At 36.1% G+C, this 24934-nt stretch overlaps 2 protein-coding genes across 6 annotated transcripts; one reads left to right on the plus strand and one right to left on the minus strand.

Moving 5' to 3' along the window:
* Window positions 1-170: 170 nt before the first annotated feature.
* On the minus strand, window positions 171-22465 carry Ziz (dedicator of cytokinesis protein Ziz). 3 transcript variants are annotated; one of them, XM_081972236.1, is made up of 18 exons: window positions 22216-22465; window positions 19523-19639; window positions 19171-19471; window positions 18948-19114; window positions 18722-18893; window positions 17942-18665; window positions 15098-15288; window positions 14701-14954; window positions 14314-14643; window positions 11768-12334; window positions 11562-11708; window positions 10857-11508; window positions 8071-8577; window positions 7748-8014; window positions 7413-7694; window positions 7147-7355; window positions 3584-4346; window positions 171-1501 (listed from the first exon to the last, which is right to left on the minus strand). In XM_081972236.1, the coding sequence occupies exons 1-18, from the start codon at window positions 22312-22314 to the stop codon at window positions 975-977; spliced, it is 6276 nt and encodes a 2091-aa protein (XP_081828362.1). In that variant the 5' UTR covers window positions 22315-22465; the 3' UTR covers window positions 171-974. The 3 variants fall into 3 exon arrangements, with proteins under 3 accessions (XP_081828362.1, XP_081828363.1, XP_081828364.1); XM_081972237.1 differs by lacking the exon at window positions 22216-22465 and adding an exon at window positions 20191-20449; XM_081972238.1 differs by lacking the exon at window positions 22216-22465 and adding an exon at window positions 20015-20033.
* LOC145724158 (protein phosphatase 1L) lies at window positions 21986-24734 on the plus strand. 3 transcript variants are annotated; one of them, XM_081972283.1, is made up of 2 exons: window positions 21986-22139; window positions 23390-24734. In XM_081972283.1, exons 1-2 carry the CDS (start codon window positions 22115-22117, stop codon window positions 24583-24585), a joined length of 1221 nt encoding a protein of 406 aa, XP_081828409.1. In that variant the 5' UTR covers window positions 21986-22114; the 3' UTR covers window positions 24586-24734. The 3 variants fall into 3 exon arrangements, with proteins under 3 accessions (XP_081828409.1, XP_081828408.1, XP_081828407.1); XM_081972282.1 differs by having other exon boundaries at window positions 22116-22139; window positions 23056-24734; XM_081972281.1 differs by lacking the exon at window positions 21986-22139 and adding an exon at window positions 22707-22989 and having other exon boundaries at window positions 23056-24734.
* Window positions 24735-24934: the final 200 nt, after the last annotated feature.

Raw genomic sequence — 24934 nt, forward strand, 5'->3', positions numbered from 1 at the left:
AACACCAAATCCTTGGTTGATTGGATGCTAATCACTGAGTAGTAAATTAGTTTTCCAAATACTGATCCCAAATGCATTCTCACAAAACTTAAAGCTGGTTAGAGACCCAATTCCTAACCAACTTTCTTCAGTTCAACATTATCAGTGTTAAAGGATTATTTCAAACAAACTTTTATTACATACTTGTTACTGATTTATTACAGCAAATTCCGCTTAGTGTCATGGTTATCTTAGATATCCGGAATATTCAAAGACATTCCTTAATCAACTAAGTTCCTGAGTAAAATACATATAAATGGCTATTTCAGAAATGGAAAATAATTGGTTTACATCGCTCGCGGTTAATTAACTATTTAAGAATAAAACATTACAAAAAGACATCACTCTAACAGGAGTTTTTTTTCAGTTTTTTGTACTGTCAATAAAGCGAAACACTTACGTAAAAAAATACAGTTACTTCTGGCCATTTTTCTATCAAATTATATCTAAACATTCAAACTGAAAATAAATTAGTTGTCTTTGACAAGAAGTAGAAAATATATCACTAGAAACAAATCGGACGAGGCGCCAACGAATTTACTAAATTAAATAACACCAATAAAAATATGGACAAACAAAAATTTAAACCAGTGTAAATGGCAAAAACGACTAAAACATTTCCTAAACAAATCAACATTGAATGTTTTACATTATACAAGTGAGGAGAGGATTAATTATTGATTATTTTGCATTGACTTACATTCAGTACAGGGTGATTTGTGAAAGTAGTTTCAAATGATGTTTCTGTTATAAATCATCCTGTATGTACAACTATGCGTATGATTTACTAGAATTAAAACTGAAAACTCAAAGAGGTTTTAATCCTACCAGCCTCTTACACCATCTCAGATTCGAGTTTAATTGACTTCTTATTTAGCCTCGTGCGTGGACATTCACCTGATAGTTCCATTTAAAAGTTGTCCTAAAGCCACCACTTACGCCGTACTGGAGTTTTGAGCGGCCCCACTAACAGGACTGAATAACGCCATGCTGTTCCTCTTAAAACTGCCAGTTTCGTCGTGGGGCCAAAGGGCTTCCCCAAAAAGCGCCGACAACGACGAGCACATCTTTTTGTAGTTCTGCCTCAACACCTCCTGGTACTCTTGCTGGTCGTGCGCTATCAATTTGGCGTTGATCTGTAACGCCGAGTAGCAAATTTTCACGAACTCCCTGTAGATGTCCTTCAGCTCTTCCACTTTGTCGTCCGGATACATGTTGGACAAGGACGGGTCCAAGAAAACGCTCGCGTAGGCCAAAGGGCCGGCGTTCACTTGAACGCACACGCTTCCTTGTAGTCGCAGTTGGAGTTTTTTCGCGTCAGTTGGTTGGGTGAAAACCACGTCTTCTAGTTCAGCCACTCTTGTTTGCATCTCGTCAATAGCCACTTCGATCGGTTTCAGTTCGATTATTTTCCGCGACTCAATAGGAATTTTCTTTTTGACGTAGGGAAAAGCGTATGTTGCTGCAAATTAAGACTTATGTATTGCCTGAATGTCGTTTAGCTTTGTTCAGTGACTTTTGACTGTAACGCCCTTATCTCATTTCACTAAACAAACATCGAATAAGAATATGTGTTTTATAACTAGAGACCGGATTAAAAAGCACTAAAATCGTGAAAAAAGCGCTTAAAAAGCAAAATTATTTTCCTCAAAAAAGCATGAAAATCTGTAAAAATACGTGATTGAAAGCAGAGATGCGACATTTTGTACTTTTTTTGAATTCAAGTTCTAGAAATTTTTTGAAGCTTTTAAACTACTTGAGGAGCGTTTGGGAGGTATTTGGACAGTTTAAAAAGCATATTGAACGTTCTGGAATGTTTTAGAGGCATTTGAAAATTCTTAGACGGTTCTAAAATTTGTTAGAAGTACTGTTTTGATATCTTTTGGGAGCTTCTAAACTAGTTGAAGAGCATTTGGAGTCTTTTAGACTGTTCTGAAAGCTTTTGGAAGGTTCTAGATTGTTTTGAAAGGTTTCCGACTGTTTTAGAGGCATTTTTGAGTTTCTGTAGTATTTTGAAATCTTTTTAGACTTGAGACTAGGTTTCTGGAGAGTTTGAAAAGCATTGAAGGTTTTGGACTGCTTTTAAAGCCTTATGGACGGTTCTACAACCTTTTAAACTGCTTTAGAAGCATACGGAAGCTTTCAGTCTGCCTTGAAATTTTTTGAGAACTTCTAGACTAGTTGAAGATCATTTGGAAGCTTTTAGAGTGTTCTAAAAGCTTTTGAAAGCTTCTAGACTGTTTTGGACTCGACTGCTTGAGAAGCATTTTGGAGTTCCTGTAGTGTTTTGAAATCTTTTTAGACTACTATCAAAGCATTTGGAAAGTGTTTGAACAAAGTATTCTGGACTGCTTTTACGGCATTTGAAACTTTGTAAACAGTTCTAGAAACCTTTAGAAGTTGTTAAACTGCTCTAGAAGCGTACGGAAGCTTTTAGACTGTTCTACTCTAATGCGAAAACTTTTTAAAAAGTGTTAATCAGGTTTTACACCAAAAGTTTTACTTCAAAGATATTGGACACATTTATTTGATCAAATTTTATGCATCAAATAAATTCATGAATTTCTTGAAGCATAATGTGATTTCGTTTTACACCTATCAAACTTTTATGTCAAAGCTGTCAATGAAAAGAGTTTGGCCAACCAAGAAGATTATTCCTACTTTGTTTTCTTATTTTTCTGGTTTTTTGAATATTTTGAAATCTCATAATCGCCTTGAATACTGTATTTATGTATTGAATTCTGCAGCTTCAACTGAATACTAATAGTCAGTCTCTGATTTTAACCTCACTTTATTTTTCGTTTTTATCTGTTGGCAGTTGACATTACGCAAAACGGCAAGTTTGATCAAATAAGTTGGATGAAAATAGAACCTGTCCTATTTGGTGAAAAATTTGAAGTAAAATTATTTGAAGGTAAATTTGACATAAAATTTTGTTTTACACTGGTAAAATTTGTCCTTGAAGCAGCTTCATGAGTAAACTCATGAATTTCTTTGACATCAAAGCGCGGTGTAAAACCTGCTTTAGAGACCTCCACAAGTATTCTAAACCTTCTAAAAATCGAACAGAGAAACGTAGATAATTGCATGCGTGTGACAAAGACAGTAAACGAAAAAAATACCAAGTAGGCCATATTTTCAGTACGCTGTTGCCAGAATCCAATACCGTCGACAAAATTAATTCGACGGTCGACGGTATTGGATTTTGGCAACAGCGTACTGAAAATATGGCCTACTTGGTATTTTTTTCGTTTACTGTCTTTGTCCCACGCATGCAATTATCTACGTTTCTCTGTCAGTTACACGGTTTTCCTATGGTCCGTTTTGGATTTACCACACCTGTATAAACATTGATGCCTTAAGTTATAACCTAAAACTATAATCATTTTGACAATCAAATTTTCAATCACCGACAAACAGTCAAAAGTCACTGAACAGACTATAAATAGTTTGTTGGTTGATTGTAATGTTATAACTCTGTATAATGTCAGTTTCCTCTTATTTAAGTAATGAATACTACAAAACAAATCAAAGATAAACTTACTTTTCAGTATAGTCCTACGTTTCCATTGCTCTTCTGGATTGCCCCTGGCTCGTCCATCCTTCGTAAACGGCGTCTCGTACATAAAAGTCATCACGTTGTGGTTCTGCTCAAACTCAGTCTGTCGTTCCTCCGACTCATCCTTGTCAAAGTACGGAACCACGTGGGTGACCTGTATATACGCCAACTTCGGGTCCAGGCTACTTTGCACCACCGGCGTCGAGTCCTGGATCATTTTCACCGTATCCTGGCCGAACTTCTCAGTATATTGACGTTCCAGCCGTTCGGAAATCTCGCTCAAGGACGTGACCTTAGGCTCCTTGTACACGTACTCTTTGCCGCTCTCGTCCTCGAAATAGGCGCTGCCATAGAATCCGACCCGGTAGTACCGTCCTAGTAGCCGTTTTCCTGATCGGTTTACTTCGATCACTTTGTCGTAGTTGGACGCCAAACTGTGATAACACTTTCTCAACTGTTCGTAGTTTCTCTTCTTTTCATAAATGGGAATGACCAATTTAAACAACTCCCCCATCACTTCATAACGTTCCGCTTTGTCCAGGTAGTCGGCACAGGTTTCCAGCTGCTCCAACAAGGTGAATTCAGTGTATTGGATATCTTGAACGCCACTGTCTAGTTTCAGGCCTTTTTCATCTTTAGGAATGTTGGCTGAGATATTTCCAAATGCCTCGGCGCCCCACTTTTGAACATTTTTCAATTTCAAGTATTGGGCCATTAAAGCTGCGATGTGTAATTGGCAACAAGCCGCCTAAATCATAAAAATATACATTGATTTGGACTCAAAAAGGGAGCTTACAGACTTACATACTGTTCTCGCGGACTGAGTTTACCCGTGCGTCATACCCCTGTGATTTAGAAGTAGACATGCAATATTGACTTCATCCTTGTCTATTGTTCACTTTCAGAAAGGGTAAATATCTAAGTGAATGTCTTCCAAAATAAACATTTACTGATTAGCGCTTCTATTTCAGTCATTGTCAGTTTGAAAAGCATCGAAATTTGTTTTGTTTACTATTCATTCTTTTCCGTTTCTTTGTGTTGTTAATCATTTATAAAGTTTTCTATTTACCACACCACCACAGTTCTTTTAAGAGCTATTGTTTCTACGCTTTTAAAATTCTGTAAGTACTGTCATAATATTATTATTAATATTTTTATTTTTTTATGTCGGCTGTCACGATCTAACCAAAATTGGCACAATTACTAACCTGTTTTGAAAAAAAAGTGGGAGTGTCTATTATGGTTTTTATTTAGCCATTTGGTTTTTCCTAAATTCGAAATTACTTACTATTACAGTATTTTTTTAGAAAATGCCTGGAAAAATTCTCCACAGACAAGCCCAGCAGCAGACCTTACATATTCTTACTGATGTATTTTTTTTGATACTAGAAGGTTGTAGCTGCTTTGAAAATTTCCCGCAAAACTGTTTATTCGATTCGGAAAAAGCAAGCAAGTAATCTTATAATTTCCTCACCTAGAAAACGTAAATCTAGATGTTATCGACGGGTCAAGACCACTGATTTATCTAAAAAAGCATTAAAATGGATGTTCGAAATACATTATATGATATGTACAACGATAGTATGTTAATAATAGTAAAATATATCTACTTTTGTAAGAATCATCTATTAACATTTCATTGTTTCCAGAGACTGAGATTTTTTGATGTATTATAGATTTTTCATGAAAATTTCTTCAAACATATTAATAATAAAGTCATAGAAAAAATAAAATAAGTGGATTGCAACCTGAAAATGAGATATGAGATACTACAGCATCACTCAGAATGTCTTATTGAATTTTTAATTTGTTGTATTTATTTTAGAGAAACATGTAACCATCCAGAACCTAAATCAAGAGCTTAAAGTTAAAGAAATACTACACATTGGTGATACATCTCTGCGAATTTTTGTAAATAAATTAGGTTTCAAATTTAGACGTAATTCTATGATCCAAACGGAGACTTCTCATAAATAAAAAATGTTATTTTGGTCAAGATATTTTTGATTTGCTTTGGTAACACATCATTCAATAAGTCCCGGGACTAACCCACAGGTGGCACTACAAATCGCATTTTTATATTTTTCCCTTGAAGTACCATCTTTCAAACGACAGCTGTCAAATCCTGAGCTCATTCCCTCCAATATTTTGTTTGTGAGAATTTTTTAAAGTGAACAACTTTTGAGTTTTTTTAAAACATGGAAAAAAGTGATTTTCGTGTGCTGATTAAACACTGTTTCCTGATGGGAAAAAACACCGTCCAAACAGAACAATGTCTTAAAAAATGTTACGGGGACTCTTCTCCATCGAAAACAACGATTTGTAGGTGGTTTGCTGATTTTAAACGCGGTCGTACAGACACAAATGACGCTGAACGGTCTGGACGCCCAAATTCGGCTGTTGTTCCAGAAAACATAAAAAAAATCCACAAAATGATATTGTCTGATCGTAAACTGAAAGTGAGTGAGATAGCTGAGGCCTCAAAGATATCAGAAGGTAGTGTGTTAACAATTTTGCATGAACATTTGGGTATGCGAAAGCTGCTTTCGAAATGGGTGCCGCGAGTGCTCACTATTGACCAAAAAGAACAACGAATTGATGATTCAGAGCGCTGTTTGGAGCTGTTTAACCGTAATAAAAAGGATTTTTTGCATCGATATGTGACCATGGACGAAACCTGGATCCACCACTACACACCTGAATCAAAACGCCAGTCATCTGAGTGGACTGGACCCGGCGAAAGCCGTCCAAAGCGACCAAAAACGCAACAATCGGCTGGCAAGGTTATGGCCTCTGTATTCTGGGATACACACGGTATATTGTTCATTGACTATTTGGAAAAGGGAAAAACAATCAACAGCGACTATTATTGTGCATTATTGGACCGATTGAAGGATGAAATCGCACTAAAACGGCCCCATATGAAGAAGAAAAAGATTCTCTTTCATCAAGACAATGCACCGTGTCACAAGTCCATAAAAAAGAAGGTCAAATTCAACGAATTGGGTTTCGAATTGCTTCCCCACCCACCGTATAGTCCAGACCTGGCCCCCAGCGACTACTGGCTGTTTTCAGACCTCAAAAAAATGCTCCAGGGAAAGAAATATCAATCAAATGAGGAAGTCACCGCTGAAACTGAAGCGTATTTTGAGGCCAAGGAAAAATCGTTCTATAAACATGGTATAGAAAAGTTGGAAAATCGTTGGAATGATTGTATCACTCTAGAAGGGAACTATATTGATAAATAAAGACGAATTTCATGAAAAATAATGGTTTTTCTTAGTTGGTCCCGGAACTTATTGAATGAAGTGTTATAAGGTTGTTTTAGTGCAAATTTGCAGCCAAAGATCTCTACTTTCTGACTGACAATACACGCAAAATTTTAAACGTGACGATGCTTTAGACACGCTCTTTTCTATAATATGAACACAACAGGTTTGTTGACGAAAACTTGATTTGATTCATATGATTATAAATGACGTAGCCTTCGTGACGCACGGGTAAACTCACTCCGCGAGAACATTAACAGACATTTTCATGAAACTTACCTCTGAATAATTGCCATCTTTAACATGATTCCTAGTCATAGTTTCCAGCCATGTATGTCTCAATTCCGGCGTTGAAGCATAAGAATTGGCCAAACTATGCTGTAAATCCACTAACATTTCTGGATCCTGATGATGCTCCCTCATCTGAACTGTGGCCATTAAAACTGTCCTAATTCTTTTGGTTAAATCTTTGACTTCACCAGGAAACCCTACAAAAAACCCACACAGTTTTCTTGCCTGCAATTTCTACAACATTAACCACCGACCTGTTCCTTTCATCGCCTTATCACTAGAAGCGTAGCTGTTGATCAGAGACAAACTCTCCTGGAACCTAGCGTTATTTAAACCGATAACGTTGCCCAACATTTGTGACACTGAAATGATCACTTGCAAGTGTACTCTCGTCAATCCTTTGCGGTTGGTAAATTCAAAATTGCTCCGCATCAATAAATAGAGAAGAGCACAGGATTCTTGTCGGATAGACGGCACGCGGCTGTTGCAACATTTCAGCAACTCGTAGCACAACTTACCGCACAACAAAGCGTTACCTAAAAACTAGACTTGGCACCGCAAAAAAAAAACAAAAATCACTATATTTTACCTTGAAAGAATACGGCTGAATAGTTGTTGATAAAAGCACGAAGCGCAGCAAAAACATGTTTGAACAGAGTCTCGCTCTGACCGATTTGAATCATAGTGAGGAAGATGGAGAAAATCTTCTTCATCACTTCATTATCACTTCCAGTGGCCACCAGTTTTTTCTTGAAATGAAGGGAGTAAAGCCCGATGCAATCTAAGGTAATGAGGCCCACTTCAGTAGCCAAATGCTGCTCGAGAATGGCCTGTTGCTTTTTGTGAACTTCATTTTCTGAGGAAATTGAAATTGATATGATAATTGATTACACACCATAAACAAGCACTTACCGCTGTCAATAAGATTTTCTCTATTAGTGTGTATCACCAGAGTGCCAGTATTCTCGTGAGTAATCTCGGACGGGTTAATTCTAGCCGGAAGTGTATGAGCCTTCTTGGGCTTCGGCTTCGCACTTTCCGCATCAGGCGTCCGCACCACCGTCACATTCCGCAGTCCTGCGTACTTAAAGAAGCGCAGACTGACCTCTAGCATGCCGAAGAAGCTGACTACGTCGGTTTCAGAGAAGGACTGCCACCAAGTCACCAGGTGTTCCTCGCTAACGTACTTCACTACGAACAGATAAATCAAAAGCATGTCTTTGATTTCGTGCGGATGAAGTTTGTCGTAACGTGGCATGTGAGCGGAAGCGGTGCGTTCGTGCGCTCTGATCTCGACGCCGCCATTATTAACGGCGTCCTCACGAACTATTGTAGTGTCCTGAGAGAGGCTGGATTTATCATCGCCCGATAATGCGGAAATGTCCGAGTCAATGCTCAAAGAATGACCATTTACTAAAGCTGAAATTAGTATAAAGTGTTTTTCAGAATTTTTTAATAAAGAATCATTATGGTTAGTTAGTTACTCCCTGTTCTAAGAAAAAGTGGCAGTGACGACATTAATTATGATGTCCTATTGAAATTCACTCATGTCTTAGATTGATTCTCCGCTGATTAAAAAAGTTTTTGTTGAATTAGACATATTGTTAGAGTGCAGATTTAAAACACTATTTTTTTTGCACCCACAGATTAAGCAACATCAATTTATCAATATATTTGTAAGGTTAAATAATACTCTCCATAACTAGACTTGTAGCCTTGTGTGCCTCTGCTATTTTCTTAATGGGTCTAGAAGCTTTTGACAATTTAAAACAACTCTGGGAAGATGCGGATTCTGGCACTTTTTAGAAGGTTCTCAATAGCATTTAGGGGTTTATGGAACTTTTAAATCATTTAGGAGAGAAGACGTCACGCAAAAATAGAACTAAACTGCTCGTCAAAAAAGAATGGGACATGGGAGAACAGGGTGATTCAAAAAAACTTTGAAAACAAAATATCGTATGTTTTATCGTAAATCTTCGCGTTCAGTAATTTTGATTTGAAAAGTTGAATGAATTAGCAGAAATGGTCGGCAATTCCCTAAAATGTAGGGGCAAAGTCAATATTAATAATAATTGCAAAACTCAGGATTTAAAACGTGTTTCTAAGAATTATGACAGTTATTTTGACAGTTGACTACGTGTCTAGCTAAATAGTGTTCTACAATCACGTGACAACTGTAACTAACGTCAAAACTGTCAAACCATGCTCTAAAGTTGCAAAAATCAGGATTTAAAACGCTTTCTTGCAGTATTTGATATGAAACTTGTTTCTGAGATTTATGACAGTTATTTCGATAATTGTCACGTGACCGTCTAGCTAAATACTGTTTCACAATCACGTGACAACTGTCATTAGTATCAAAACTGTCAAACTGTGTTCAAAAATTGCAAAAATCAGGATTTTAAAACGTTTTCTTGCAGTATTTGATATAAAACGTGTTTCTGAGATTTATGACAGTTATTTTGACAATTGTCACGTGACCTTCTAACTAAATAGTGTTCTACAATCACGTGACAACTGTCATTAACGTCAAAACTGTCAAATCATGCTCCAAAGTTGCAAAAAACAGGATTTAAAACGTTTTCTGGCAGCATTTGACATAAAACGTGTTTTTGAGATTTATGACAGTTATTTTGACAATTTTCACGTGACCGTCTAGCTAAATAGTATTCCAAACCACGTGACAACTGTCATTAGTATCAAAACTGTCAAACTGTATTCAAAAGTTGCAAAAATCAGGATTTAAAAACGTTTTCTTGTAGTATTTGATATAAAACGCATTTCTGAGATTTATGACAGTTATTTTGCCAAATGTCACATGACCGTCTAACTAAATAGTGTTCTACAATCACGTGACAACTGTCACTAACGTCAAAACTGTCAAATCATGCTCAAAAGTTGCAAAAATCACGATTTAAAAACGTCTTCTTGCAGTATTTGATATCTAAGGTGTTTCTGAGATTTATGACAGTTATTTCTACAATTGTCACGTGACCGTCTAGCTAAGTAGTATTCCAAAATCACGTGACAACTGTCATTAGTATCAAAACTGTCAAACTGTATTCAAAAGTTGATCCTAGAAGCCTTTGGCAAATTTAAAACAGTACTGGGAAAGTTTAAGACAGTTGTAGAGCGATTTGAAATTTTTCAGAAAGTTTTCAGTAGCATTTAGAGGTCTTCGACATATTCAAAACGCTTGTAGAGACCTCTGACATTTTAAAACAACTCTGGGAATGTTTAAGACACCTGTAGCGGCTTCTGGCACTTTTTAGAAGGTTCTCAATAGCATTTAGAGGTCTATGGAACTTTTACTACTACTTTACATCGAACGTCACTTTGCGGATTTTGATTGAAACTTTGACCTTTTCCTTATCGGATAAAATATAAACTAAATCAATAAATTAAAATTACAACTGGAAACAATACGAGAAAACTGACGACAAAGGTCAAAAAATTAAATTATTTTATATTAAATTATTATAAACATTGACGAATTTAAAGATTCCTAAAATTGCATACGTCAATTTTTATCTCCCTCAGTTGACAAGTAATAGAAAAGGTACGACACTGCCACTAACCCTGGGACGAACTTTAGTAAACTATGTGTATATTATAATATTGAAATATAGAGAAAATTAAATATAAACAATGTTAATTTTTTTTGAGATACTATATGTAAAGAATATCACAAAACTTACACTGTCCAGCTATGGCATCGAAAAGGGCCGAATTTCTTAAATGCATCGGACTGTCCGTCCTATCCAAGTGCAAAGTGAACCTATGATTCTTGGGGGTATATTCGCTTGCTGAACTTTTCCCAAACAGAAACGAGCTGGCGGATGACATTCGATTGACCACGCTGTCCCCACCACCGCCTTCGTCATCAGCTTCCTCCAAGGAAATCCTGTTAATATTCTCGATGGCAATGGACACCCAGGGCAGATAGATCAATGCAACTCGCGCCAGTTGTCCTTTGTTCTGGTAACGATCGTCAAACTCGTGTTTGGCCACTAGATTTCGCAAAGTATTCAGCCCAATTCTACGTACGTACGTCATTTCGTTTAGCGACATTTTGACCTCTTCGAGTAGCAGCGCAACAATGAAATGGTGCTTGCAAAAGTTTTCGGATAACGACAGTTCATCCATAGGATCTGGCGATCGGTTTCTAGGGCTTAGTTTCGATTGTTGTATAGGCAAATTGAAGGCCACGTAGTGTTCGTGGTTGCACACGATCTCCAAGAAGGCAAACTTGATTTCTTGTAGTAGTCGCGGATCGCCAGGGTTGAATTTGTCCATGTACCATTTGATTAGCTTGAAGATGAATCCACGATCGATTAGGGAGATGCAACGCTGTGTAATTTAAAATTTCTAAAATACGCCAAAAGAATGTAATAGAAAATCACCTTAAAGAAATTCGCTAAGTTTTTGTTTAACTCCTTAGTCTCTAAAGGGGTTTCTTTATACTTTTTTATTATGTACGTGATTAGTTCTTGGCTGAGGCTTTCCAGTTTGGTGAGGTAGTCTGCGGGAAATCGTTCATGCCGTTGCATCTAAAACATTCTTGTTAATAAAAGTATTTGTATATAAATTTCAAGCAGAAAGAACTCACCTTAATCCTGCCGGTAGACAATAAATGTTGGGTCATACTTTTGATCATGATCTCAAAAAAGAAATCCGAATGATGCATAAACTTATTGATAACCAAAAAATCTGGATTATTCGGATCCAAAATGGGCGGCAAATACTTGCTGATTTCTTCGTGAACAGTGGCGCCCCGTTTACTAACTGGCGACACAAAACTGTACTTCACGTAGGAATTAAGAATGTCCTTGCGATTCGAGTCGCACAACATGTTCACTAAATTGATCAGCAATCTGATTACGTTTAAGCCCACTTCGGCGCTGTGGGTAGCCACCAGCAGAGTGAACAATTGGCTGAATAGGGTAGGCATGAAAGTGATTAAAGTGGTCAGGTGGATGGCGTGTAAAGCTTTCAGGATTTTGCACGTCTCCGACTCGGACGGTATTGCTCCTGGTTTGGCGTCCAGTAATTTTTCGGCATGCATAAACAGGTTGTTTAAGTGTTGGTCTTTTGTGTTTATTGTCGAAACCAGGTTGAAACCTAGTGTGAATATTGGTTTTTGTCCGTCTACCCAGTTTATTTCCGGTCCGGCATTCTAAAACAATTCATGATCCTCAGGTAAAAATGTAACATTTCATTTTCTTTTTGAGAAAAAAAATACCACCCAATCTGTTATTACTTTGGTAGAAATTAATTTAAAAACCACAATTGTCTACTTACTCATAAATGACTTAATTTATTTACAAAACATCAAAATAATACACTGAATTTAACTTGTGAATTTAACTCTGAAAAGACGGGGCGAACATTCAAGTGATTAAAGCCGAAGAATGGTTAAAACACTACAAAGACCTACTTCAGGAATCTAGACAAGAATATTTAACTGAGTCTCCAAGACACTTCAATGTACAAGGAGAGGAAGTTGAGGTATCTGAGGAAACAGTGAGAAAAGCTGTTATGAACCTTAAACCAGGTAAATCTAGCGGTCCAGAAGGAATATATTCCGAAATGTTAAAATATGGAACTCGAAAGCTGTTTAGAAATTTAACAGTTATTATCAATAAATGCTTGAACGGACATTCCGTCCCTAAGGAATGGAAAATGGCTCTCATCTCCTCCATTCACAAAAAAGGAAATAAACTGGACTGCAATAACTATCGGGGCATCTCGGTTACAAGCACATTAAGCAGACTATATGGTAGAATTTTATGTGATCTCATTGAAGAGGATTATAAAGGAAAAGAAGATGAAGAACAATGCGGTTTCAGAGCAGGAAGATCATGTACAGACAACGTGTTTACTCTAAAACAAGTATAGAGAAGAGAAGTGCTAGAAACTTGGAAACGCACCTAGCATTTGTTGACCTACAAAAAGCCTACGATACAGTCCCAGTATCAAAACTATGGAGGGTCTTAGAGCAATCCAACATTAATCACACCTACATAACAGCCCTTAAAGAACTATATAGGGAATCAAAATCAAGAATTAGGGTAGGCAAATGTGTCACTGAAGATCTTATGGTGAATAAAGGATTGCGTCAAGGATGCTGTGTCTCTCCCACTCTTTTTAAAATATACATAGCGATGGCACTAAAAAACTGGAAAAGAAAGGTCCAGGGAATGGGAATAGAAATTGATGATGGTTGCTTGTTTACCCTACAGTTCGCAGACGACCAAGTCATAGTAGCCAATGATAAAGAGGATGTGCAGTACATGATGCGAAAGCTAATAGAGGAATACAGAGAATGGGGCTTAACAGTCAACATAGCCAAGACAAAGTATCTATGTGTGGGAACTCAGGACGGAAATTTGGAACTGGACAATGGCCAAGAAATCCTTCAGTGTCAGGAATATGAATATCTGGGCATTACATTCGACAACACAGGAACAGATGTAAAAGAAATCGGAAAGCGAATAGTCAAAGCCAAAAAAGTAATCGGAGCTCTGAATGGAATCCTATGGAGCAAAGAAATAACCAAGAAGCGGAAATTTAATATCTATGAGGCAATGGTAAAAAGCACCCTCCTATATGGATCAGAAACCTGGAGAATTTCAGATAGACACAAGAAAAGAGTTGAGGCAGTTGAAATGGATGCAATTAGGAGGTCGATGCGCATTTCACGAAGAGAAAGAATAAGAAACGACATCATAAAACAACGGATGGGAATAGAAGACGCAATAACACAGGATATCGAAAACAAGCAACTTACGTGGTACGGACACGTGGAAAGAATGTCAAATACCCGATGGCCTAAAAGAGTACTTCATTGGCAACCAACAGGCAGAAGAAAACGAGGAAGGCCAAAACAGGAGTGGCAGACAACCATGCATAAATGCATGAGTGAGAGAAATCTAACACCTGAAGATTGTGAAGACCGAAGAGGCTGGAAATTAGGTGTCGGACAACGTCGAAAGACGTCGAAAAACCGGCCTATATATATATATTTAACTTTGATACCTATTGCCTATTTTATAAATTTTTTAAAAATATCACGTTTAATAGTCAAATATAAAGTGAATGTAACTTTCACCCGGTACTACAATGAAACTTCTAGGTGACACTAAATATACTTACTCCTTTTCCTAATCCGAAAGGATGAATGGCTAAATAGCCTGGTGGTAAATTAGCCGCCACCGGAATACTTTGAGAGTCCACGTTCAATTTTCCTTTCACTAAAAGCGGCAACCACGCATATCCAACGCAAGTCTCGACAGCGCTGTCCCGCTTTTTGGTCATATCACAGGAAATATGGTAGAACGTGAACAATAAATGGTGCGAATACAGTATATTGGCGGGAAGTCGAATTTTGATTTCTTCGTTCCACGTCGGTGTCGTGTTGTGGTGCAACACTGCGCAAGACACGCTGGACACTAAAAGCGGTTGTCCTGGACGTCCATAGATACACTAAAATTCCGCATTCGACTCATTTGTGAAATTCCTACAAGCTTAATGGTGACTTACCGGAATTCCTTTGGCCTCGTCATTGTCGCTGTCTCTTAACTCGACAACGCAAGCGATATTCCGAGCCCTTGTAAAAACTTTTTGCGTATCAAAATTTAAACTAAGAGGGTAAACGTATAAATGATTCAAAAAGGTGGTATAGGGGTGCACTTCTTTTTCGGACAGACTCTCAAACTCGAGTATTTCAAATGTTGGCTCGTTTGTCGGTGGTAATGGGAACGGCTTCAATGGAACTAGAGAGGTAGTCAGGCAATCTGCAGTAATAAATCTAGTAAATTTTCGAGCATTTTGACTTTCAAGTTAAATAAATTTAAGCTTTGACTGAAAACTGCTCAGTAAAATACAATAATATTTTCAAAGTCAACATTTTTGTCATAAATAAAATAATATCACTCACTGGGTGGTAATTCACTAAATGTCGAAATCTTTATCTCTAAAGATCCAGGGATCACAGTAAATTTGTTAAACTTATCTGGCTTCCGATAATCGGATAGTATCTTGATTACTTCCTCGTCCGACATTTTGTTACTTTCCTGTCGATAAATGGCATGAAAGTCGGACACAGTGTCTAATTCATTACTATACAACCTGAAAATACCAAATTACATTATTATTGGCCTATTAGTTGTGTAAACGTCTCAAAATTACACAATTGAAAAGCAATCAAAGTAAATAATGTTTTTACAAATTGCATAGTATCTATTTTTGTTCAATTTCGTGAGGTAAACCCATTCTATCCAACATAATCTATTTGGATCTAAAATAATTCAGCTAAAGTGAATAAATCCAGCAAAAATTAGAATTGTTTCATTTGAACCAAAACGGAGTTAATACTGGGTGGATGTAGGTAATTTCCGGAGTCAAAAAAATGACAGTGAAGCAGCAATAACATCACTGAGGAAGGTACTATTTGCCAAAGTAAATAAGTCAAAATGATAAGATAGTTTTAAGCTATAACTTAGGCAGGCAGGCGATACAAATAATTATGTAGTATTTATGAAAAACCAATCAATGTTTATACGTATACCAACACTTTTTAAAAGGTTTTCAATAGCATTGAGAGGTCTGTGGAATGGTCCTAGAAGCATCTGGAAATTTAAAACTGTGAAGGTTAGGTTTAAGCTTGGGTTTAAGACACTTGCAGAGTATTTTGGCTCTTTTTAGAAGGTTCTCAGTAGCATTTAAAGGTCTCTGATATTAACAAACTGATTCTAAAAGCTTCTAGCAATTTAAAACAATTAGTCATATACAGGGTGGTCCAGTTTTCAGTGTCAATAATTCACCATTCGATAGCCAATCAAAAAATAAGTTGACTTGCATTATGTCATTTTTCTGAAAAACGTTTCCTAAGGAAGATACAGTCTAAATTTCAATTTAAAAAATCGTTCTATAGTGTAGTACTTAACATTCAAGACTTGTGAGAGTCCAAATTTGTACTGAATAGTCTAAAAACTTGCTATTTACTACTAGGAATAGTCTTATAATTTGTTTTCTCAGTCTGCCATCCTGGTGAGCCATTCGAGTGTCTGAAACTGGATTTCAAGAACTACAAACAGTCTGGGTGCGGGGTCTGGTGCGTGAAACTTATTTTTTACTACTAAAAATAATCTAAAACTTGACTTTTACGGCTAGAACTCACTTTACTAGGACTAAAAAGACTCCCAAAGTCTATTTTCAGGACTTTAATTGATGTAGTGTAACAAGTCTAGAAGTAAATTACATTTTCGGACTATTTCATTTCTAAAAATTAGTTCTCAAGAGAATTTGGTACCAAAATTTTTTATTTTTATTACTGAAGAAACTTAACTTTTGGAAATAGTCTTAAATTCGATTTTTCAGTCTTAAAAAGCACTAAAAACAGTCTGATTTTCTGAGAGATGCTACAATTTATTGCACCTATGAGTGTAGAAGTTAATTTAATGGTGAAGAAGCTTGAAATGACATTTTCAAGACTATGGACAATGTACAAACTGGCTTTTAGGCCTGATAAGTCAAAAACTTTGTAAAGATAGTCTTGAATCGATTTGAGGCACTGAAAACAGCCCTAAAGCACTAAAAACAGTCTAGATTTTTAAGAAATATTCGAATTTTTAGCACTGAGGTGTCTAGAAGTCGATTTAATAGTGACGAAGTTTGAAATGCCATTTTAAGTCTATGAAGAATGTAATATTGTTTTTTAAGTTTGCTATGTCAATAACTTGGTGAAGATGTCTTGAAACTCCAAGCTGAAAGCAGTTTTGAAGCACTAAAAATAGTCCAGAATTCTAAGAAAATGAAAAGCAAAGTAAAAGCACAAAAAGTTAGTTTTTAAGACAATTTTCATGAATCTAATGTCAAAATATGGAAATTTGTCTTCAAATTTCAAAAACTTACTTCGAATGCAAATTTTAAGCTTATGATGTCACATTTCATTAATTCAAAGTCACTTTTTGGTGTTCAAGTAAATTTTTAAGGTTTAAATGTATAGATTTGTAGTAAAAAATTCTATTATTTATGTCTACAAGTCAATTTTTAATATTAAAGTCTCCTGATTTGCATGAAAACTGGTTACAAACGCAATTTTTAAGCTTCTGAAATCAATTTTTATCTTAAGTCAATTTTCAAAACTAAAGTCTTTCAGTTTGTCTGGAAACTATGAAAACTGGCTAAAATAATTTTTTTAAAGTTTTTCTAAGTCAATTTTCCGTTTTCAAGGCAATTTTTAAGTTGGGTTGAGTTAGTTGTGGGTCTTTGAACGTAATAACTGAATTATCTCATAAACGAAGTTTTAAATCAGAATTTTACTATAAGAGATAATTTAAAATTGCTCCAACGGTCTGACAGTTATGACAAAAAACTGATTTTTAAAACAGAAATTTGAAGGATTGTATTTTCCTTTTTTCAGGAAAATGACATAATGCATGTCAACTTATTTTTTAATTGGCTATGGATTGGTGAATTATTGACATTTGAAACTGGACCTGGTATTTGTATTGATGTAAGAAATTGAGATTTTTGTAACTTGTTTTATGACTATCCTGACTTATATTGTGAGTTTATTGACTTTTGTCTGATTGCTCTTAAATTATAAACAACCACAAATAGGTTAAAAAATGTACAATCTATTCTTCTAACAGCTACATAAAACTATTAGGTAGAAGAATCATTCACACTCAAAACAAACTAGTAAAACGTCACAAGTGATAATTTCTACATTTCTTGATGAGCCTTCTACATTATGTCATCTGAATGTGACTCTCACCTGTAAAGAGGTCTGGCAGTCCAAGCAAAAGGCATCCGGTATTTTCCCAGTCTTTGGCAACAGGCGGCAATATTTTTGTAACACTTGATCCCGATCCTCGGATCCTTATTGGCCTTCACGTAAGGATCGGAACTTTGGCTAATGCCGCCCTGGAGTACTTTTTCTATTCTAACAAACAAAAAAATATCGGGGTGGGGATTGGCTATGCTGCACAGCCCATTTCTAGGATACGACAGCCATTCGGACGAGACTTTATCTAGAATGTCCAGTTTAGGGCTGCTGGTCGCGGAATGTTGATTAGTGACTAGAGTTGTGCGAATACTATCACTGTTCACGTCAAAATGGAAGTGTTCGGTCAGTTTCCTGCCGTTCTTCGCGTCGTAAAGACACAAAGTGGTGTAGTATGGCTCCACTTGACAGAGATTGTCTTTGTCGTCCACTACTTGTAACTTCATTTTGATGCTTTCGCACTTTAAAAACACCCTGTGACCGAATACTTCCTTGAACGGTTCGACTTGGTCTTGACTAGCATTTGGCGATTTTAGGTTCATCGCTAAGGGGGGAAATAAAACGAAAAGTTTTGGTCGCGACTCTTTTCTAGACAGAGCTATGCTGATGTCGGTTTCGCGAGCATATTTTATTAGTTGAGGGTTCATGCTCTGCTCTAAGCCTTTTAGAGTCCCAAAGAATTGCGTTTGGGGGGAAGGAGGTGGTGTGCTTTTTTCTACAATTTGACTGTTTTGAACACCAAAAATTGGATTTCCCATAGACACTATATACCTCTCTCTAGTGACGCAGCCCGCTTTTCTTCTTGTATTTTATACTGCTGCAACACCGAAACTAATTTACCCAGCCAATCTTTAAAATCCACTTCATTCTCAGCTGCTAATAGGTATGATTTATGACCGGCGGTCATTCTTAGCTCAAAACAATATCTACCTCTTTTTGGGTTCTGGAATATCAACTGACGTGGTGTGAATTTAACAAACAGAGACACTCAACTCACTTTAACTACATCAGTACAAAAATCCATGACAATGGTCATTTTAGCTTCACCCTTTTTCTCATCCTTGTACATTTCCAGTATGTAAGTGCCGTCCACCTCTTGCCGTAAATAGCAGTAGCGTTTCTTAAAGCTTTTAGATCCCATATTTACAAATCCCCTCTCAGAGCCTGTAACATAAATAAAAACCACTATCGCAGAGTAACAAACAACATTGAACACAAACCAATCTCAGGTCCCTTCATCAACCATCCTTCCTTAGTTATATTATCAGATCTAGACTTAATATCACCAGAATCTTCGTCAATGTCGACTTCGTATAATTCCTCACTAAAACTATCACAACTAGGGAGATTCGGGAGTTCCTGGTAACCGCCTGAATACTGAGAGTAGCGAAAATGAACCACCTGCCAATTCGAGGAATAACTTTTCACGCATTGTTTGGTGAACAAATTGCAGTGTTCTATTTCACTGTCCGACGGTAAGGCGGGTGATAGAGTTCGAGAACGTCGAGGTAAAACCACTTGCTGCAATGTTTTCAAGTCAAAAACGTCTCAAATTTACGCAACTACACTTACGGAAATGTCATCGGGAGGGTACAGCAACAACTCTCTTTGAGGGTCATTTTGAAGGACTGTTTTGTGCTTGATTAAAAATTGTTCGAAGTCTAGGGGATCAACGAAAATGGGTTTACTCTGAAATAAAAATGGTTTTTGTCTGTCAATTTTAGTATACCTAAAGCAGGACAAAATATGTTATGTTGTTAATTATAATAATTAAACTGGTTTGTTCTCTAATTATTTAAATTTTGTTGCAAGACTAATAGACTTTTTAAATAACAAGGTGTTCAAGGTATTTCACCTTCTGGTAAATGACATTCACAAGAAAAAACACAAAAACTGGCTAAACAGAATTTTTAAAGTAAAAGCATGATTTTTAAGAAATTAAAATTCACCTCAAGAATATTATCTTTATCTAAACTTCTTAACTAAGATTCAAGGACGTAATAAGTTATTGATTACCCTCTGCAGCCACTCAACACTTTGTAATTAACAATTCCAGTTACTAACCATATTAAATTATTCTCCTACTTTGTTAACATTGGGATACAATAATTTTCAGGGACTGACTTGAGAAATCAATAACCGCCATTCCATGTACACTTATCACTAAAAGATAAATTAAACTACATATGCACATATATTACAGGATGTGGGTAGGGTCATATCAAGAAATAACTGCTTGCCTGAGCTACTCCCATTGAGCCGTTCTGATAACTTTCACAATACTCACAAAAACCATTAGTAAACTAACATAAAACACAGATGAAAATACTGTTAAAAGCATTAAAATAAAGTCACTTGAATGGCTTTAATTGTTCAACCAGTTGGGTCTATTACTTGCTAAGTACACTAAATGTCTGGGGCAATGAATTACTATAATAATCACTAATTAAAATTCCTGCCAAGTACTGCAAAGAAGCACCTTACACTGTATATAAATTAGCTTTAGTACCAATATTCGGGTTGCAGGGTGCAACTGTCATGATAATGGTCTGAATTACTCATATCAGTTATCAGTATTTACAGAGAGTGTCATAGAGGAAACAGTATTAGATTATTACAAAAATGTTGAAAAATATCCACTAGAATTGTTGGTGTGTTTTGTACCTATACATTGCATCATCACATACAATACCTTGTTGCATAATTGAATACTAAATTCTTAATTACCAACTAGTTTGGTCATTCAAATAACAATGCCGCCAGCAATGTAACATTAACATGCACACACACAGGTTTTTATCTAATAATGCAAACTACCTGTTATTTATTTCATTTTAAATAAAAAGTATTTGACAACTGCTTAAAATATAAAGTAATTGTAAATAACTGAACAATGTGAAGCATTTGTAAAAAAACAGAAATTAACAAGACAACTCAAAATGAGAAATATTCAATATAGCAGTGCATACAATGATGAAACAGTTAACTAGACTGGCTTGTTTTATATCATCACATTATTAAATTAATTTTTGACAATTTTTTGAGCAAACAGTAAAATCCAATTTGCTGGATTGACAATAATCTTAGAAAACATTTCAGAATAGACAGTACAGATACAATGTATTGCAAAAATCAAACAAAATGGGGTTTACCCCAATTGTCAAAGTGACCATATACAGGTGTCTCTAAAGCACAAGTAGATGGTACCAAAGGAAGTCAATTCAGCCACAGTTAGCTTAGTTAATAAGGGTCCTTAATTAATTATAATTGGTATTATTTCAAGGGTGAATTGGAAATGCATGAAGTTTTGTTTATGGGATGGGGATTTTTAAATAGGCAAAATTCAAATCTGACTATTTTTATGTACTTCATAGAGGGCGCAATTTACAGTTCTAAATCCTTGTTTAATTCTGTTTTTAGTCATGTCATTTCTTAGTTCTGTCATAGTTTTTACTCTTATGATGTAGGTATGTGTGTTTTGAATTGAACATCATATTTTCCCACCAATTGAAGTAATGAGTGCTAATTAACAGTCTGTTTGCTAGCTAGATAACTGATTACTACCTGATTTAAATTAATATTATTTTTAACCTTTCTGTGTTTGATTTTAAGCTGGAAGTGCTTTGCTAGGTGTTACGTCCAAGTTTCTTTTATAAATAATACAATTTTACATTCAATTTACATAATTTGTATTACAATTTTTTTTGTCCTTAAAATTTGGCTAAGTTGACTTATTTTGGTTCCATCTAGCTGTGCTAGTTGTTAGAGCCTTTTAGAGTCACCCTATAGCAGTAGAGCATAAATATTTTATGGTAATGTAGGTATACTGCTGCTGGACACTAAAGTGATCATAAAAACCAGAAGAACGAAAATAATTCCCAAAAATATGAAATAAAAGGATTCAACAATACATTGTCAATAGATTCAAGCAAAAATAGCCTTTTTACTTGGTAGGTTACTCTATTTCCTCCTGGTACACTTGACACCCCTCAGTCATAGCATAAATCAGCATCAACTGTACCACAAATTCAATGAATTAAAACTATTGCAGTAAAAATAAACTTATTGGCAAGTAACACCTTTAGTTATTTCTGTACCGAACAATAAAAAATAATTGGAATTAAAATAGACCCTAGTATCAACTGCACAATTAGAATTGATGGAATGATGGCCTGCATAAGTTTTAAATGTATGTACCTTTGAAAAAAACTACCATTAACCATTCTAGCAGCGAATTAACCCAAATAACTCAACATTTAACTCACGTTTACGGTGTTTTCTTTAACTACTTGGGAAATTGTTTCCCTTAATTGTGCCGCCGTTCCTGGTTTTCCTAGCCCCTTGGCAAATTTTCTTTCGGTCATGTTTTAATGGTTTACGGTGCCCGAACGACGTATTTTTAGAGGAAAAGCATCGTCAATTCCCATGTCGACATTCAGTAATGTACTTGTATGAAAAAAACCGAAAAAATATTGTTTTTTATTATTCTCTAATCTATTTGATGTATTTTTTTAAAAAGACATGATCCGCCTCCTATAGTTCTTGACAGCTGTCACGCGATTTATGTAAACAAGGGCGTGGTTATGGTATTGATGGAGTTAACCTTTTACACGAAGTTAAAACCACTCTGTCTCAACAAAAACAAAAGTAAAATACTATAGATTTGAAGAAATATTAGTATATATTCAGATTAATACAATTTATAGTAAGTTTTAAAGTGTTTTTGTATCATTTAGATTTGTTTGTTACAATTTTTATTTTTTGCTTTTACGGTTGTGGTTGGTCCAAAGTCAATGTCAATGTGGATAATGCGGGAGGTTCGGCAACCAGCAACGCAAGTGTTTCATAAGATGTGTATTTGAGTATTTTTATTTTTTATTATGATTTAAAATTTTTCGCTTTTAAATGCAAGAGAAATCAGTGAAAAAAATAATCGACTAACTATTTTTAATTTCCCGACGCAATGCCAAAAGGAAGTTAGGTCCACCAGCTTTTGTTTGCTTTCATTTCGTTCTTTGCTCTCATCGCAATCAAAGGAGGTTAGTAATTTCAATCTATTTTAATTTAGGGCTCTATTAATAGCATTTTGGCTCTTATTTTTGTAGAACCGCGATGTGCATCAACAAAAGTACTTAAATGCCGTCTTTTAAATACGCGCCACACACCGCCGCGACTTATTGAACATAATGGAAGACGAACTAGATGACCGAATTATCTACCAAACTTATGTATCCCACGTTAAACTTATATCCCGAATTGCATGGAGTGTGCCGTTGAAGCTGTCCAACATCACCCAATCTAACACATCTTATTTGTCCTACCTGTGGAGGATGCTTCGAACTTACCTTTTAAAGCCTGAGTTGATCATCTGTGGAGCAATGCTGTTTCTTCTTGTTTTCTATATTCAAGGTCTGGATTTATGGAGTCGTAATTTATTAGGGAGACTCCAGTACACCATTAAGCCCAGAAGCAGAGTAGACAAGCTCAGTTTATTTGGACCTGGAGACATAGAAAAGAACTGCTGGCAAATGAAGGTGGGACCAGTGGCAGCTTATGCTATTCAAGGAAGGCGCCCCAAAATGGAAGACCGTTTTGTGATTAATGATAATATTAACAACACTGGAGTAGCTATGTTTGCCGTGTTTGATGGTCATGGAGGAGAGTTTGCTGCAGAGTATGCCAAAGAGAAGTTGGTGCACAATTTATCCCACAAAATAGTACAAATCAAAGATTTGATAGCTGGGAAACCTATAGATAAAGAAGCTAGCTGTGATATTAGTAATGATAAACCTGATGTTGAACCACCTGTGGCTTCAGTCACCTTAGCTCCAGAAAGAAGAAAGAGTTTTAGAAGAACTAGTTCCACAACTGATGAGTGTTTCAAAGAAGTTAAAGAAGTCACTGATGCAGAGATCCTGACTAAGTTGGACACAATGAAACCTATCACAAGGGGCTCCAGACCTTTAAAACTAACTCCCAGTATGAAGAGAGTACCCATTACCAGTTACTTTGACAAAACTGGATCTGTAAACTACGAAAAACTTATCACTGATGAGGTTTTATTTGCTGATGAAAAGTTGGTGGAAGTGGCCAAAAAATCCTTAGATGTTGCCGGCACTACGGCCCTAATAGCCCTTCTGGAAGGTAACAAACTAATTGTAGCCAATGTGGGAGATTCCCGAGGGGTAATGTGCGATAGTAAAGGCAATCCAATACCCTTATCTTTTGATCACAAGCCACAACAAATGAGAGAAAAGAAAAGAATCAAAGAAGCAGGTGGTTTTGTAACTTTTAATGGAGTATGGCGGGTTGCGGGCATTTTAGCTACTTCTAGAGCTCTGGGAGACTACCCCCTTAAAGATAAAAAGCTCGTCATCGCCGATCCGGACGTGTTGAGTTTCGACTTGAAAGATCACAAACCCCAGTTTATCATTCTTGCCTCTGACGGTTTGTGGGATATATTCACCAATGAGGATGCAGTAAACTTCATTAAAGAGAGGTTGAATGAACCTGATTATGGTGCTAAAAGTATAACATTACAATCTTATTATAGAGGTAGCATGGATAATATCAGTGTTATTGTAATAAATTTTAAGGACAATTCTTTTGGAAGCTACACTAGTAACCAGAAGTAACGTTTTTTTTAGTGGTGTGATATTTGTAATTGTTACTCTGTGTGTGAATTTAAACACTTTTTGCAAAACGTGGTTGCAATTATTTTTCTTGCCTTAATAATTACTGTATTTTGAAACCGTTTTATAAAGAATAAAGTCAAAAAGTCAGATTTGTTTGAATCACAGTTATTGGACCATTATCCTGTAACCAGAGGACTAAAATACAAGACACTTTACAGTGTGATTAATAACGGGTGTTCAAATAATTGTTATGGTCCTAGTTGGATGTGGTTCTCTCGTTCTAGCATGAACGTAGGGCCGTTGATAAGTTCGTATATGGTTTGAAATCAAACCGGCGGATTGACAGCTG

The sequence above is a fragment of the Ips typographus genome, linkage group LG2 (assembly GCF_016097725.1).
Source record: "Ips typographus isolate SLU linkage group LG2, UJ_Ityp_2.0, whole genome shotgun sequence".
In the NCBI taxonomy this organism is placed as follows: Eukaryota; Metazoa; Arthropoda; class Insecta; order Coleoptera; family Curculionidae; genus Ips; species Ips typographus.